We start from the raw sequence: 17,114 nt of genomic DNA, 5'->3' as shown, positions 1-17,114 counted from the left end.
TGCATCATTTGATTTTTGAAATTAAGTGTTTGAAAAACTTACTTTTTTACACCAAAATCTGTGCCACCCCTCCCTGCAGAATTGTATATGAGAGATATAAACAGTTATGGAACGATGGCTATGAAATTATGTTGTGGATACCAACATTTTTAAGAGATTTATGCTCGTTAAAGTGATTTTCGGAAGAGTTCTTTATATGGGAGCTATGATTAATTATGTGCCGATCATCTTACAATTTCGTATAGGTTTCGTCCATGGGCTGAAACAAATGTATGTATCAAATTTGATCGAAATATCTTCAAAATTGCTAGACGGGCGCACGGACGAACATCGTTTAATCAACTCAGTATGCGATTCTGAGTCGATAGTAGGGTATTCGAATTATTTGACTTTTCTCTTGTTCGAATAAAACGAATAATTCGAATAAGAGATTTTAACTTGTTCGAATAATTCGATCACACGTTTAAAATTAATCGAATTATTCGAATAATTTAATTTTTTTAAAAAAAGTAAAGAATGAAGTTTTGATGTCGGTTTTTTAATATTTTTTTGTTAAAGAAAACCAAAAAGTAACGTTATAATTAACAATTCAAGTATTGATAATCAGGCATGTGATGAAAAACGATCGTTTTCAAAACTGAAATCAATTTCAAAAACGATTTAGGTGTGATGAATTTCTATTGATTTCATATTAAATTTTTGTTTCATTCCGTATCAGTTTTATAACAAAAAAACAACAAAATAAGCAACTCTCCATTTGTTAACCTTAATAAGTGTGAAAATTTAATTTCGATAAATTTCCTTTTAAACAAATTCGAATTTGAAACTAATATGACAAAATGATTCAAACAAACACATCACACCTTTTGTCGTTTTCAAATCGTTTTTGCATCATTCGAAAACAAAGTCCATCATTAAATTTTCAACCGAAATATTCTGATCAGATTAACTCCCGAACAATCTGCAAAACAATTGACTAGCAAACCTTTAACTTTCCGTTTTGGAGGTATGCTTTAAAAAATTGAGCTAGATGGACATGATCCTGAATTCAAATACAATATAATTGTATTAAAAACTTTTTTATGTCGTTCATTAATTCGACTTTTAATTTGAGTAACTAATTCTTTAGTAAATTAATTATTCACTATTTCTAAATTATTAATAACAAACTGTATTATACATCAAGCTCTATCAACGATGCCGAATCTTTGCTTAATAAAGTGGTCTTGGGGAATTACACAATAAAGGGAATCTGTCCAATGTTTGATATCATTGTCAGCATGGCAAAGATGTTCAAAATCATGTATAAGACGAACTCCATGCTTTTCTTGCAACAAAACGTTAGTTTGCAATATTTGTGTTTATCATTCGTTTTATTAAATATTTTGCAACACTTACGTACGCGGTTAATAACATCACTATATGTATACATTTTAAGATCATGGCCTTTATCTATTTCAATGTAATCATTATAAATGTCACCTCAATATCACTTTCGACGACCGTTTCAAAATCACATTATCCATCACATTCAACTTCACTTTAATCTAAGTTAATATTTTGATTATTAATTGCGATTCTTCCAATATTTCGCCAGCTAAATAACAAATATTTTATTCCGTACCTTTTATTTTCATTGGTTCAAGTCCTAAGTTAAACATTTTGAAAGATTTGTTTTTAGAATTGTAACTTCTTGCAGTAATATTTATATATTTATAGAAGGAACTATCGGAGCACTCATCTACAGTGATCGAAAGTCCCTTTGCTTTAGTTATTTGTCGAATTTCCGAAACAATACAATTTTTGTGAGTCATTATTACTTATTTAAATTTGAAATTATGAAAAACTTTAAGCAATTTAATAAATTTAAATATATACGAACATTTATTCGTTTTATTCGATTATTCTACATAAAATTGTTCGAATTATTCGTTATTCGAAAATGGCCATTTTTAAATTGTTCGAATAATTATTCGTAAGAAATTATTCGATTAATCGAACGATCATTAGTCGAATGAATACCCTAGTCGATAGGTATGTTAGACTAATATTTTTGGGCGTTAAAAACATCAGCACATACTCATTATACCCTCATATTATGGTGGTGTAGAGTATAAAAAGTTAGTTAGGAAGTTCCTGGAAGATCAGTTAGTTTTGGCCATCATACAACAATACCAACCCACCAGGAATATTATGGCTAATTAGGCCCAATTAATTTATAAAAATAAATAATATTGTCCCTTATTGTTCACTGTGATGTTATGACATCAACCAATATATTTTTTGAATCACAAAATTTTTCAAAAATTTCGCACAAACAATATTTTCACGGATTTCACGAAAAATATGTAAAATTAAACTGACAAACTTTGAGGGATCGATAAAGGAAAACAAAAATGGGTAATGTAACAAAATCGATTACTCTGTTGGCTGAAATGTCCCTATGGCTTATGGTCCCCCTTCTAATGCTTAAAAATATAAGTCAAACACCCACATAAGTATAACACCCTAAAGTGGTTATACCTTTTTACTCCGAATAGCTTTCTGATTCGATTTAGCGATGTCCGTTTGTCCGTCTGTGTGGTCTGTGCTTTCCATGTTAACCTTGTGTGCAAATTACCGTTTGCATTCAAAATCGTTCCATGATTTCACACAGACCCTGAGTAAAGGTGTAGCCCTGATAAATCTCTTAAATATGTCGTTATTCATATAAAATTCAACGGAAATAAGTTTTATATAGGGTTTGGGGTTTCCCGGATAATTTAATTTCCCGGGAAACGGGAAAACTAGAAAAATAAATAAAGAAGAAAATTATTTTATAAAATTGTGTCATTTTATTAAAAAAAAAGAAAAACAATACATTACAATTCAATTGTACCCACATAAAACCAAAATAAGTTTGTTAAAATATTTGGAGATCACTTGTTACTATAAAATTAAATATTAGAGGTATTCATGATATAGTAGAGTAAAAGAGCAATTAAGTGTCACAAAATTTTATAAATTGTGAACGTATCTTTATAATTCGATGTCGATTAATATGTTTATGGGATTTTTAATGCACTTTTTAGATTCTTTCTTTTGATTTTTCTGTAATATTTTTTTTTATATAAAATATATATATTTTAAAATAAAATTAAATTCATTTCAAAACAAAAATATGAAATTCAAAATTACCTCATATAGTTTAAAAAGAGTAAAGCAGTAAAACAGTAGTTCTAATGTATTTTGTTTTCTGCTAAACTCTTTTGCTACTTTGCTATAGAAAGTACTCTACATTTTGAATACCGATATTATATCATAAAAATAATGTTATATGTCCGTCATAGAACTAATTTTTTAAAAAATTTATTTGTCAAAATTACTAATGCATTCAATAAGTTATTCGACAAGAAAACTCTTTCGCTTTTAACATGTGTTGGCTTTATCGTTATTAAAGCATTATAAAGACAATCAAAATGTATTCTCCGATTGTTACTTGCTTCAAATAAATCTAATTCCCGCTTGAAACTTTCAGCATTTGATTTTAAATGTTTAGGGCTTTCCTTTTCAATATTGATTGAATATCCTAATTGGTTGCTCCATTTGTATTTCGGAAACCTCATCATCAACGCTTTGAACAGATGAGGGAACATTGTGGTCAAATAGACGTTCATACATTTGCTGTCCATAAATTTTTAACATTGTGTTTTTATATTATAATTTATCTTATAATGTTGAAGTTTTTAGGTTTAATTTAATTGAATGAACCTTTTTTTGAGAAATCGTAGAATTTTTAGATAATTGCTGTTCATAAAGTGTGTTCATTATAGCATCACCTATCAGAAAAATGGTTTCATTTCGGCTTAATGCTTCTACTGTATTCTTAATGGTGTTTAAAACCTCCACTAATATTTGGAACAAGCCATTCATCAAGCAGAGATGTCATATTTAAATATATTAAAGTATTTTAAATTTCCCGTTTTTCCCGGGAAAAAAATTTAAATTTCCCGGGAATTCCCGACAATAATTTTACGGGAAATCCAGGGATTTCCCGGGCGGGAATTCCCGGACGCCAAACCCTAGTTTTATATCATAATATTAATAGATATTAAAGTATTTAAACTCTGTATCAATCAATTTATTACCATTCTACGGAGGTTAGCTAAAAACGAATTTATTTCTGATTCCTGTTCGAAGTTTAGCTAAGCATGATCGGCTTAGTAGGAATGACCCCTCCCTCTAAAGCTTGAAATTAAAAAAAAATGGGTGGGATCAGAGCAGTGGAGTGGTATCTCCCATACCGAATTAGTTAGTTATTTTCGAATATCAAGTGAACTGTAATTGAGAGATTCTCAATATATTGTATGTATGTGTAGTTAGGTTTTATCAGAAATCCATTCTTACGTTTTTAATTTTACTAGGGTAGCGAAGTGCACCGGGTTATGCTAGTATGTATAAGTAAATATTACAAAACCAAATTTTGTAAAGATCGTTTTATTAGTTTTTGCAGTTATTACAGTTTTTCCAAAAAATGAGCAAAATGTTCTTGTACGTGTATTAATGTGCCAATCAATCATTACAATATGTATTACAAAATATTACGGATTTTTTATCTACTTTAAATTTGTATGCTTATCTTGGCAGCTTTTCTTTTTTGAATTTTGAAGAGATTGTGAATTGTTTGTTGCAACAATATTGAATTTAATGCAATTAAAATTAGTTTTTATATGTTTTTTGGCAAGAAATTTCTAATCATTATTAGTTTTTGGCCTGATAAAGAAGTTTCATTTAAAGAATCATAATAATAAATGGCAATGAAAAACTTATTATCCAGCAATACCAATTGGTGGTATTCACAGGTCGGCTTAATCAAGTGGCTTTTTGAGCAATGCAAACTTTGAATGTTTAGTCCTTTTACTATTGGCTTATTACCGCACATCAAAACTAAGGTACAATTGAGAAATTTGGTAATCAACTTGATTCTTTAACTTACCTTTGAAGCCAGTGAAGTTTTCTAAATATTTAAGTTAACTTATAAATTGTTTTCACTATGAAATTATTTTGCACTGTACAAATTACAAATCGATCTGCAATAACCCTAATTGTAATTAACTTCATTTAATTTATTGAAAACGATGATGAAAATTTTATAATTTAATAAGAAATTCTACAAAGAAAGTCTAAAAAAAACTTGTCCACAAATCCTAGTATTAAATATTGCCACTTATTTTCAGTTAGAAAAATAATGTTTAAAAAAGAAATCACTTGCAAAACAGTTTTAAATGTATGTTTCTTTGATACAAATTTAAGAAAGAATTAATTGTTAATTCCATTTTCGAAATTAAAATAAATTTTAGCTCTTAAATATTCTGTCAGTGAATTCATTATGAATTAATTCATAGGCTGAATTCCTTTGTACTTCCAATCAGAGACCGAAAATAACGGGTTCACTTTTATTTCAATGGTAAATTCTCATTCGCAGCCATTTAAAAGTAATTTTTTGTGATATATCACTGAGAGAGTGATTTATTCGAGAACATTTTAGGTTTGGGGTTGAGAGAAACAGAAAAGAAACAAACACAAATAATCTGGATGAGTGATTTATAATTAATTTTTTTCGTAAAGGTCAGCTTGTGACAAAAGATTAATAACAATTTCCAAAAAAAAATCTCATTTCTGTTACTCAGACTTCATAACTTCATACTTATCATATTATTTCCATAATTTGTTAACAATTACTAATAATATGTTATTGTATGTAAATAAAAGAGAAAGTAACAGTTATTAAGAAAAGAACGAATTAAAAAACAACAAAAACAAATAAAGGTCATTCCAAAACATTTAAATAGAAATTATGTTATAACTGTTATTTTCAGTGATTTATTTTTATCACAAAAATATAAATCACAATTTGGGTTTTTTGATATATGGACGAGTTATTTTCGATCTCTGCTTCCAATGTATTAAATTCATTCCTTTAAGAATTCATTCTTTTTAGAATAAATTTCTTATGGAATCATTGAAATTTTCTTTAATTCAAATCCACTAGAAATAGCTTTAAAAATGTATTGAATGATTAGATTTTTCTTCAATTCAAATCTATTGCAAATCGTCGTTTGAAGAGGATTTAAATTGAGTTTTGTTAGATAACTTACAAAAAAAAAGGTGAAGAATTGATTTTCCAGAGCCCCACTCAAGGAAAACCAAAAAAATACCGCTTTCCTTTATTAACTATGTTGCAGCAGGTGTTGAGCTTAATAACTTTGCTGAACATCATCACTCTGCGATATTCGGGCATGAAAAGGCACACAAAAATGTCAATTTCCCCTATTTATTTATAAAAATGGGATTTGGAAAATCCCGGGATTTAAAATTAAAAAACCCCGGAATTTTCGGTAACGGGATTCCCCGTTTGGCATCTCTAGATTTATGTCTATATGAATTTTATGCTCGTTAACCCTCTAACCCGCAAGAGCGCCTCAAGGCATGCATTACAAAACACCAATTATCTCAAAAAGTAATTATATTTTTTTTTAAATTTAACTGTGACTTTACACAGAAAAAACTATTTCTTAAACCGTTTCAATTCAAATATTTGTCACATATTGAACTGGTTTCAATTATTTCATAATTAAATCAAGTATTCATTTGCTCAGAAACAAAATTTCTTGATATTTTCCAGGGCACACTTAGAAAGGTGACTGCATCACTACAACAATACAAAAACAACAGGTATTTTGTTTTTGTTAAAAAGTAGGTAAGTAGTTGCCTGTTGTTGTTTTTTGCTTTTGGGTTTGTTGTATTTTTCGCCACAACAACCACAAGTGAATTGACAATTCAAACTGGATAAAAAAAATAATCAGCTGTTTCATCGCAGTCACCTTTCTAAGTGTGCCCTGATATTTTCTATTGAATTTTGAGTTTTGAATTTGATTATTTTGACAATTGAATATACAATTTTCGCTATTGGTTGAATTTCAAATACAAAAATTATTGCATAGATAATTTTCGTAATTGAAAACACATTTTTGTTATTTTTTGTGTTTCAATTACAAAAGTTTTGTATTTGAAATTCAACCAATAACGAAAATTGTATATTCAATTGTCAAAATAATCAAATTCAAAACTCAAAAATTCAATAGAAAATATCAAGAAATTTTGTTTTTGAGCAAATGAATACTTGATTTAATATGAAATAATTGCAACCAGTTCAATATGGGATAAATGTTTGAATTGAAATATAATTTTTTCCGTGTAGTTACAGATTTGTTAACATTTCCCTCGAATGTCGAAATGCATTCTGACTTTTAGTTTTTGTTCTGTCTATTGTTTTGTGAGTGATGTCATAATTTTAGCACGTGAAATTTTGTGTATCATTTTTTAAAAAAAAATCAAAGTTTTACTAACTTTTAGTCGCCCGATCTATTCGAAATATTTTTTATTAGTTCTTTTTAATTAGTTTTTCAATAAAATCGTATCCTAATTATTGTTTTTTTACACCTAAACCGGCAACAATGCCCTGAGACACTCTTCACCTTTTTGCACCTGGTTCCTAAACTTAATTTGCAAATTAGTTTTTGATGGCTGTTCTGAGTTTATTGGGTCATAATTACTCGACAACTTTTTTTTTTAGCTTTTTAAAGTTTGGCTTTGGCCGAAAAAAGAGCATGTTCCAAATTTGATCGCATGGTTTACACGGACAGCCAGACGGACGGACATTGTTTAATCGACTCAGAAAGTGAAAGTCTAACTGGGTGTTAGACTAATATTTTTGGGTGTTCCTATCAGCAGCACAAATGCATTATTATTCACAATATAGTGGTGTAGGGTATATAGAGTGATCAAATATTCGACATATACAAAAAACCGGCTTTCGAATAATTCGAAAAAGCGCAAATTTTAAAAACCGGTTTTCGGTTTTTTCTCTCAAATTATGAATTCAAGTATAAATTAAGCTTAAATACCTTTATTTATTAAAACTAATTAAAAAATCGTTCATTCAGTCTTTTAAAAATTAAGTTAACATAACCTTAATTTATTTAACATAACTTTAAATTTATTTTTGATTAAAAAATAAACAGAAATAACACGTTCAGTATAAGTGGGATTAACTGTTTAACTTTTTGAAAATTTTTCCAAATAATCAAAATCTTTTTTTAAGTAGCTAGTTGTTACAATATTAGATCTTTCATGTATTTTAAACATCTTAATGTTAAACTGAGCTGAGCTTCTAAATTTTTCGAGTCACTTTCAACATATTCCAAATCAGATGAACTTTCATTTAGTTCTGACTGTTTAAAATTTTCAAAAACTCTATTAAAAAGTTTTTCTGCATACTGTATAATAAGGTGAATTCATTACAGTTAAAAAACTAGCGGATTATTTTTAGATCGATATATTTTCTGACTTCTATCTGCCAAAGTTTTTTTACATTGGTTTTTTAATTTAAATATAACACTAACAAATTATTCGATTTTGAATAATTCGAGACAAAAAACCCGGTTTGTCGAATAACTCGAAAACCGGCATTTTGAAAAAACCGGAAAATTGGAAAAAGCGGTTTTTCGAATAATTCGAAAACCGGTTTGACCACTCTAAGGGTATACAAATAAGCTAAAAAATACGTTTCCCATATGACTTTTTTAACACCGATCATCGCAGTATCAACGAACAGTTTTTACAGCAGTACTTTAAAGAGATTACATAAAATTTATTGATCTTTGTTGCATTGCCAGAAGTCAGAGAGTAAGCATTCTAGCATGACATGCTAGAAAACCAAGATATGGTTTTCCATGTCACGAGGATTTTCCAATCATCGAAAATAAAGTTTATACGAACTTTATTGTACTTATTAAGAAACTTCTGAAATGACAATTTGTGATCTCTTTATTAAACGTGATCGAACTTAATATCTCGGATATGCAACTGGGGCTGCAAGTTACATGTATCAATTAGAGCATGGTGGAATGGGATATTAAATGATTTATAAGTTTTTCTCATTAACCCCCATTAACACGAAGCCTGGTTATGCCTTAATTAATAGTTATACAGTCGGTTAAAATTATTTTTGTATGAAAACTGTCAGTATAACTATTAGTTAAAACATAACCAGACTTCGTGTTACTGGGGGTAAAAATGTTAAAGTTTCCCCCAGTTACTACTACAGATATCAGGCTAATTGAAAAAACACTTACAACATAAAACAATAAATTTTCTGTGAATAATTTATTATTTCCATAAAATGTTTGCAATACAAAAAGTAAAAAACACAGTTTATAAAATCTTTAAAGATGATTATTTTAATTAAATTCAAAGTTTTTTTTGTTGGTTTATGGCTGGCAAATGGCAAATCAAATGAAATCTGCCAAACAGTTAGTTATTCAGCGAAACCAATTTCCCCCATCCTCAACACTCCAGTTGTTCTATTGTAATTTATTTTTAATTGTAACATCCACTTCTACAGCTCTACCTCGTCATCTGGAGTGTGTGGCTCTTTATCAATTTCCAATTTTGTTAAATTTTTCTTTTTAGAGAAAATGTATGGTTTGCATGTATAATTTCTTAAACAATTCATTGTCCTGGCCTAATTCTGAAGTGGCAGCCATTTCGCAATCACAGCGAAGTTTAGCAAGAAATATTGAGGAAAAACAAAGTTGAGTTAAAGGGGTGGTGGGTTACAGACAATGAAATAAAGAGAAAATTATGAAATATGGTTTTTGGGCAAAAACTTTGGGCCAACATGTACGAACGTGTGTAAGTGCAAATACACTTACTCGTACATTCAACCAAACGATTTGTGAAGAATGTGCCACTAAAAAAGTTATTGAAGCCACTTTGTGCACTCTTTGCCTAACTCAGTGTAGAGCCAAAGAATTAAGAACAAATAGAAAGTAAAACAGCATAGAAAATGAAAATTAATAAATCAAAAAAAAAAAAAAAAGGAAAGGGGATAAAAACTCACTTGAAATATTCGCCGGTTACATGTTTCAATTGTGGATCCGTTGCCAAACGTATGTTAGGCACATTGTGCACCCTCGTAGGGATTTTTCATGAACAGCCACAACCATGGATAAGTCATCAATTTAACACAAATGGCCGACATAAGTGGTGAACTATTGTTGTAGATGTTATTACTTTTGTTGTTGTTGTTGGTGGTGTTTTATTTGTTGAACAGCGGAAGGATGAATGGAAGAAGAGTCATCGAACAGCCAGAGATTTGCAGAGAAAGAACACAATTTCGGATATTTTAGTTTAAATATTCGTACAGCAACAGCAGTAGCAATAGTAAGTAATAAAGTAGAATGTTGCATAAATGTTTAAACGGAAATGTAGGAACATTTTTAGGTTAAATAAGGAAATGCGGTATTTCTTTTTGTTGTACCAAAAAACAGCAGTTAGACTGTCAGCCAGCCAGTCGGAGCAACAACGAATAGCGTTATATGTGGCACATTTAGTTAGAGATGGCCAAACTAAGGCACAAGCGATTTAATGAAGGCAAATATCTTAATATTTGCCAAACGAATTTACGAGATTATCTGCAGATTCGAAACGGTTACGCTAATTTGGATTATTTCCGTTTTTTTTTGCCTGACTTAATTTATAACCCATTATAACTTGATAACAAAAAAATCATAAAATCAAATTATGAATCTCAAAAACATTTAATCCATTCATTATGCATTAATTCATAGGCATAATTCTTTGTCAAATGTATTGAACTCATTCTTCTGAAAATGAATTCTTTATAGAATTAATTCCTTATTGAATCATTAAAATTTTCTTTAATTCAAATCCATTACAAAATAAGTTTAATAATGTATTGAATGGTCAAATACTTCTTCTATTAAATTCGAAAAAAATATTCAGAAATTTAACAAAAAAAAATCAGCCTAACCACAAAAGAAATTTTAAAGCTTAAATTTAAAGTCCAAAATAGAACTTCTGTTTTTTTTAATACCACAAGAAAATAGAACAGTTCGATACAATAACAAAATACATTGTCTAGCATGTATTTTTTTGTGGCTAGAGTTAGGTTTTTGATTACAATTACGTCTCGTCTCTATGACAGACACCGTAACTGTCACGAGTTTTATGTAATTATAAATCAAAATTAAAAAAATTAAATTTCACTTTTATTTTATTGCTTAGAAAAATAAAATATTTCAGATTTTTATTTTTTATTTCTTTCAGAAAAAATCTGAAAATGATTTTAAAAAAATAGAAATCAGGCATTGGGTGTTATATTTTTCAAATAAAATATATTGGGTGTGTAACTTAAAAATTCGGGATTCATTTTTATACTTTGAAGGAGGTTTTTGTCTTCAATTCTCACTTAGTTAGTGAAATTTATAGAGTAAACAACAAAGTATTTTTATGCTTCGAAAATGTGGAATTTTGTTTCAAAAAATTCGTCATATGCGGGAAGTTGTGCTGAAGCACACTGATTGCTCACCAAAGCTTATGGAGAATGTGTTCCATCGGTTGTAAAGTGCGAGAAAAGGTTTGTGCGGTTCCGAAGTGGTGATTTTATCCATGAAGATTGTTGTCAAACTCAACAGGTGCTTGCAAAAGCAGAGAGCTTACCAGAGACCTGCGCCGAACGGCTGTAAGCCGGCTGAGCCGAGACGCCGATAAATTTTCAAAGCCGCCGCCGTCGAATTTGTTCGGCCTAAGTCGGTTTGCAAATAGCCGACTTAGGCCGAACGATTACTACTTTTATGAAATTACTAAGGACCTTTTATCATAAAAGTTCCTTAGTAATTTCATAAAAGTTTCAGAATTTCACTTTTTAAATTTTTAATTATTTAGAATTAGAGTATTTACTCTTTAGTCGGCTGACAGCTGGCTAGCCGCAGCCGCCGACCTTTTTCGGAGTCACCCGCCGCCGTGAAACTTAGATGGCGCAGGTAGCTTACGTATCGGAGCTTACGTATTGAAGCCCAGAGACCTTGAAACACGATTTTGCATGCCCGAAATGCTGCTTTAACACTATAAAAGAAAAAGCCAAATATTCATGACGCTAAGGTAATGCTCTGTATTTGGTGGGCCTATCATGAGTTGCTGAAATATGGCCAGACCGAAGGCAACTTTTTCGTTTGAAGCGGCCAGACATAAAACCGTAATATTCCATCATGACAATGCTCGACCACATGCTAAAAAGTATTTAAAAAAAGTGGTTGTGATGTTTAGTCTCACCCGCTTTATAGTGCAGAGCGTGTCCCGTCCGACTACTATTTGTTTCGATCGATGCAGAACGGCCTCTTTGGGATACGCTTCACTTTGGAACAGAGTATCCGTTATTGTCTTGATTCGTTCTTGACCTCAAAAGATGAGCAGTTCGTTTGGCTAGGAATCCAAATGTTGCCAGAAAGATGGGAACAATGACCAACACTTTTTAAGATATAAATCCAATAAAAATCATCATGTGATCTTTCAAAAGAAATGAAATAAAAATTAGGTTACATAAGTAGCACCACCGTTTGTTCCCATCTGTTGAAATACATGCACGTACAACAGCAGCAAGTACTTGGTCGTATTGATGCTACAAATATTTTCTCGTTTCACTTACTTAACACAATATAAATTGTAAGTAGATTGCGCTACAACAAAGTGAACAAGGACATGAACACATACATTCTCATGCCCAAACACACACACACACACAATTGAGGTCAGGGTAAAATTACCCAGTTGGTCACGCCTTCAAGACATCAACAATGATAAGTGCCCAACAAAGTCTATTCTGCGACATTTTCTTACAAATGTCGGAAAAATCGTGGACGACTTAAAGAGTGACAATGACGATCAGTTTGTCGTTCACACATTAACAATGAAAAGTTCTGCTAAAGGTTGACAGAAGACCACATTGAAGACAGTGTTGCTCATCTAGTCCTTAATAATGTTAGATATATGACAACATTCCATACATTGTCTTTCATCTGTTCATCAATTGATATAATACATGCCAGCCATAAATCGTGGAAGACCACTAAGCGGGAAAAAGATGCAGAAAAGGGGCCTTCCTAAAGGCCTTATTTTGCAATCACAAGGACACACAGCCGCATTGCAAAATCGTTATAATTTCACACAGCGTGACATTGAGAGCCAAGATCTTGCATACTCGCTTCTGTTACAGCACTAATAGAAGGTAATATTAGAAGGTGCTGCCTCCATTGAAGGTCTGTAAGGAGACCTTCCGCGCAATGCCTTACAGAATGTCTATATAGGAGGGTCTGCTGACGCAAGACTTTAAAGAAGGCTATTAGGGAAAATGTTAATGAATTCAGTATAAAAACTAAAGAATAGACTTTACAGTATCAGGTTTGTAGTTTTATATATAAAACACTATTTTACGCGAGCGTCACAACATCAAATGTTATAAAACACTAAATTTTTTTTAGAAATTTTGTTCCTTCTTCTGGTTTCATGTAACGGTTTATAATAAAGACAGCAAAATAAATGATATTATAAGAGACAGCATATAGGAATAATTGCAAAACCAAGCATGTTTGGATTTTAAATATGTAAATGTTTGTTTGCAATTTTGAATGTGTATGAAGGTTTTAAGAAGGAGACGCAAAGTCCTTCTAAAATATCTCCTGAGGGACATAATGAGTTCAATGTATGGAAAAATTTAAAACTCATCTGTTTCAAAAACGAAAGACAGTTTTGTGTTAGGTTAGGATAAAAAAAATTTTGTCAAAAGTTTGAGCTCGATCGGTTAAAAAATATTATATCTGGCCTATAATATTCAGAACAGATTTTACTTAAAATTAATAACAGTAAGGAAATTGGGCTCATTCACCAAAATATGGCCAAAAAATTAGTTTTTCCCGAAAATCGCAAAATTTAAGTCGCAGGTACGGAAAAGCTGTAGGAGGTATGCACATCTTTGTTTCATATTTTTATTCCCTTTTACATATATTCTCAATAAATCCCTATGTGATGATCAAAAAATTCTGAAATTTGTTTAACAAAATTTTTAAAATTTTGTAAATGGAGTTTTGAAACATTAACTAAAAAAAATAAATTTGTTTGGTCATACCTTCGAATAGGTTAACCCCGGTCTATACTTGACAAATATTTATCATAACAATAAATGCCATTTGTTGTCAAGACAAAGTTGTCTTAGCAAAAGCACTAACAATTTTGTCATAACGAAGCAATAATACTAATAAATGGGGACTATACCTGATAATTTTTTATCTTGACAACCATTTTGACGTTTATCATGATAAAAATTTGTCAAGTATAGACAGGGGGTAACATTATCTTACGATGACAAAAACTCATATACAAGTAAATATGGATATATTTTAAGTAAAAATTAGCTTTTATTTTAATATTTCTCAAAATATGTTAATTTTGTTCATACATTTCCTGATCCAGTGGCCTGAGACACATTAATGGCCTGAGGAATTTTTAACAACTTTAAAACTATTTAACCAATTTTTGTGTTTTATATCTCATTACAACGACAATTACGTACACATTTCGATTCTTTTATATTAAATTGCAAATATAATTATATAATGGCACAATTTTTACAAAAACTGAAAAAACTGCATTTTTCCCTCTTATAAATGTTCTGACGAACTTTAACCCTCGTGTGCCACTCCAATATTTAACCGACCGAGCTCAAACTTTTGTCCAAATTTTTGAAAAATCGAAAATAAAAAAAATAAGGTCCACCTTAGCAAACATGTCTTTTAGATCAACGTCTACCACGATTTGGACAACTGGGTTTTGAAATGAATGCTGCTGTTAAAACTCTACAACAGACACACACTCGCACTTACATTCACTCACTAACACAAATAACTTTCTCTTCCTTGCTTGGGGCCCAACAAATAAAAAATAAAAGGAAAAGTGTATTAGAGTGAGGGCCAGAAGAAGATTGGTCTTATAGGGAATACAGATGAGTACAAGCTGTGAAGAAGTGACTGACCGACTGAGTATAATATTAAAGTTTGGCAATTAAGAATTTCAATGGTTTGGCAACTAATTAAATTGGGATAATCTCTTAACAACAAAGACTTCAACATCGACAACAGCATCAAGCTAAACACAAAATAACAACTAAACAACTGTTTAAACAATTGTTTGTACTTTGATATTCATAATTGTTGTTAAGCAGGAGCAGGAGCAGAAGGAAATACTCCATTTTCAATTCATTAATTCTGTCATTAAAAAAGCAAATACTTAGAAAAGTCGAATTTTTTTCAACAAGGAGATGTCTATTTTTTGGCGAAGACGAGGAATTTCTTTTACTGTCCAATGTATTTGAAAGCATGTTAGAGTACTATATTCGGCTATGCCGAATCTTAAATACCCTCCATCTAAATATGAGGAGAATTATAGATAGCACATTGGTATAAACACTAAAATATCCATATTCAGTGTTAGTTATCGGTATCGGACAACGTATTTTTTAATTTATATTATAGTATTTTTTATCTTATCTAATTCAGCAAAGTAAAACCCTATAGTCAGTTTAGCGATTTTGGTGACTAATTTTTTTTTTTTGGGACTCCAAAAATTTTGAAAATCAGTGGGCCCTCAGAAAAAGGTGATATCAGTTTTTGGCCAAAAGATAATTCAGACTTGGTGATACCGTTTAACTATATCTGGCAATAATATAGCTAAGAGTCCATCAAACAAATTTTGTTTAAATTGTTTGGAAAAAATATGGGAAGAACATTTTTTTCACTTTTTTTAGAATAACTTACAGGGTCTTGTAATTTTTCACTAACAATATTTAGCAAAATTGTAGCTACGGTAAAATCTGAACGTGTCGTGTCGTACTCTAAATAGCTCATAAAGATCAGTTTTTACCAGGGACCGTAAATAACGGTTATCCAGAAAATCTCTATGTCAACGGAGACCTATACTGTTTTATACCAATAGATTTGTGTTAACGTGTTCTTTCAGAATCTATGGTGATATTAAAAAAAATATTTTTCAACGTAAAATTGAAAGTAGCCGTCATAAAAAAACTTATTTGAGAACTTTTATTTTTTCCGACAGAAAAAAACTCATTTGAGAACTTTTATTTTTTCCGTTATAAAATAAAAGTCTTTGAGGAGTTTTATTTTTTCCGTCAGAAAACTCTTTTCGTTTATTTTCTACTTTTTTCAGTATCTTTCTTTATTGAGTCTATCTGATATATAATGTTTGTAGTAATTTATTTGTTTAAGAAAAAAAAAACCACAACAATTTGATAATAGGAATCAACCACTAACAAATTAAAATCCCACTTGATTTTATTTTAATAAAAAATTATTCAATTGCAATGCAAGGGCTTTACAAATTGTAATGATCTTACCAGTGTCAATTTACATAAAATGGGTTTTATTTTCAGACGGGAAAAATAAAACTCTTCAAATAACTTTTATTTTATGATAACAAAAATAAAATTCCTCAAATGAGTTTTTTTTTTTTTTTGAAGGAAAAAAATACTCCTCAAATGAGTTTTTTTTATGACAGCTATTTAAAACTATTTTTTTAAGAGTTTCATGCGAACTTTCATTTTTACGTTGAAAAATAACTGTTTTAGATGGATTTTTATTATTAAAGTCACAAAACAACTGTTATAAATTAATTTTTTTGATATCACTGGTTCGTTGTTTGAAAAAGTATGATCAAATGCACACTTAATTGTGAGTACGATCAGGCCCATCACGTTACCCAATCTTGATCACTCAAGACCAGCTTGATGCAATATATGAAAACACGTTAAAATTTGTGAAAGGGGGCATGGTTTGTGGAGCTTCTGAAGAGTAAATATAAGCTTTTTATATATGTAAGTGTTTGGTATTGGTGAAAACCTTAATATTTTAGTAAAATTAAATAATTTTATAATTTAAATTATAAAAAATAACTTTGTTAAATAATTTCCCTTCAGCTGTACCAGAGGTGGTCGATTTTGACAATCTACATATGGAGGATTTCACGACAAGTGAACCAACTTTTAAAATCGATGTCTTCCGATCGGGATGAAATTTGCACCAAGGTCGGACCCAATTTTTCAACAAGATCGGTCAAGAACTCTCGGAGTTAGAGGGGGTCAAAATTTGACAATTTTGGCCAAAGATGTGATTTTTCTCATCCATATAACTTATTACCTATTGTTC

The 17,114-nt window shown here is 30.3% G+C and overlaps 1 protein-coding gene across 1 annotated transcript in view; it reads right to left on the bottom strand.

Annotated features, from left to right (window-relative positions):
- Positions 1-9,439: 9,439 nt before the first annotated feature.
- naz (nazgul) overlaps positions 9,440-17,114 on the bottom strand; it is an 85,954-nt gene continuing 78,279 nt past the window's right edge. The window contains 4 exon segments of the mRNA XM_065502546.1: positions 9,440-9,511; positions 9,513-9,597; positions 9,944-9,999; positions 10,001-10,094. Coding sequence (XP_065358618.1) covers positions 9,440-9,511; positions 9,513-9,597; positions 9,944-9,999; positions 10,001-10,094 — 307 coding nt within the window.

The sequence above is a fragment of the Calliphora vicina genome, chromosome 1, assembly GCF_958450345.1.
Source record: "Calliphora vicina chromosome 1, idCalVici1.1, whole genome shotgun sequence".
Classification (NCBI taxonomy): Eukaryota; Metazoa; Arthropoda; class Insecta; order Diptera; family Calliphoridae; genus Calliphora; species Calliphora vicina.
This window is presented reverse-complemented; position numbering and strand designations above follow the sequence as displayed.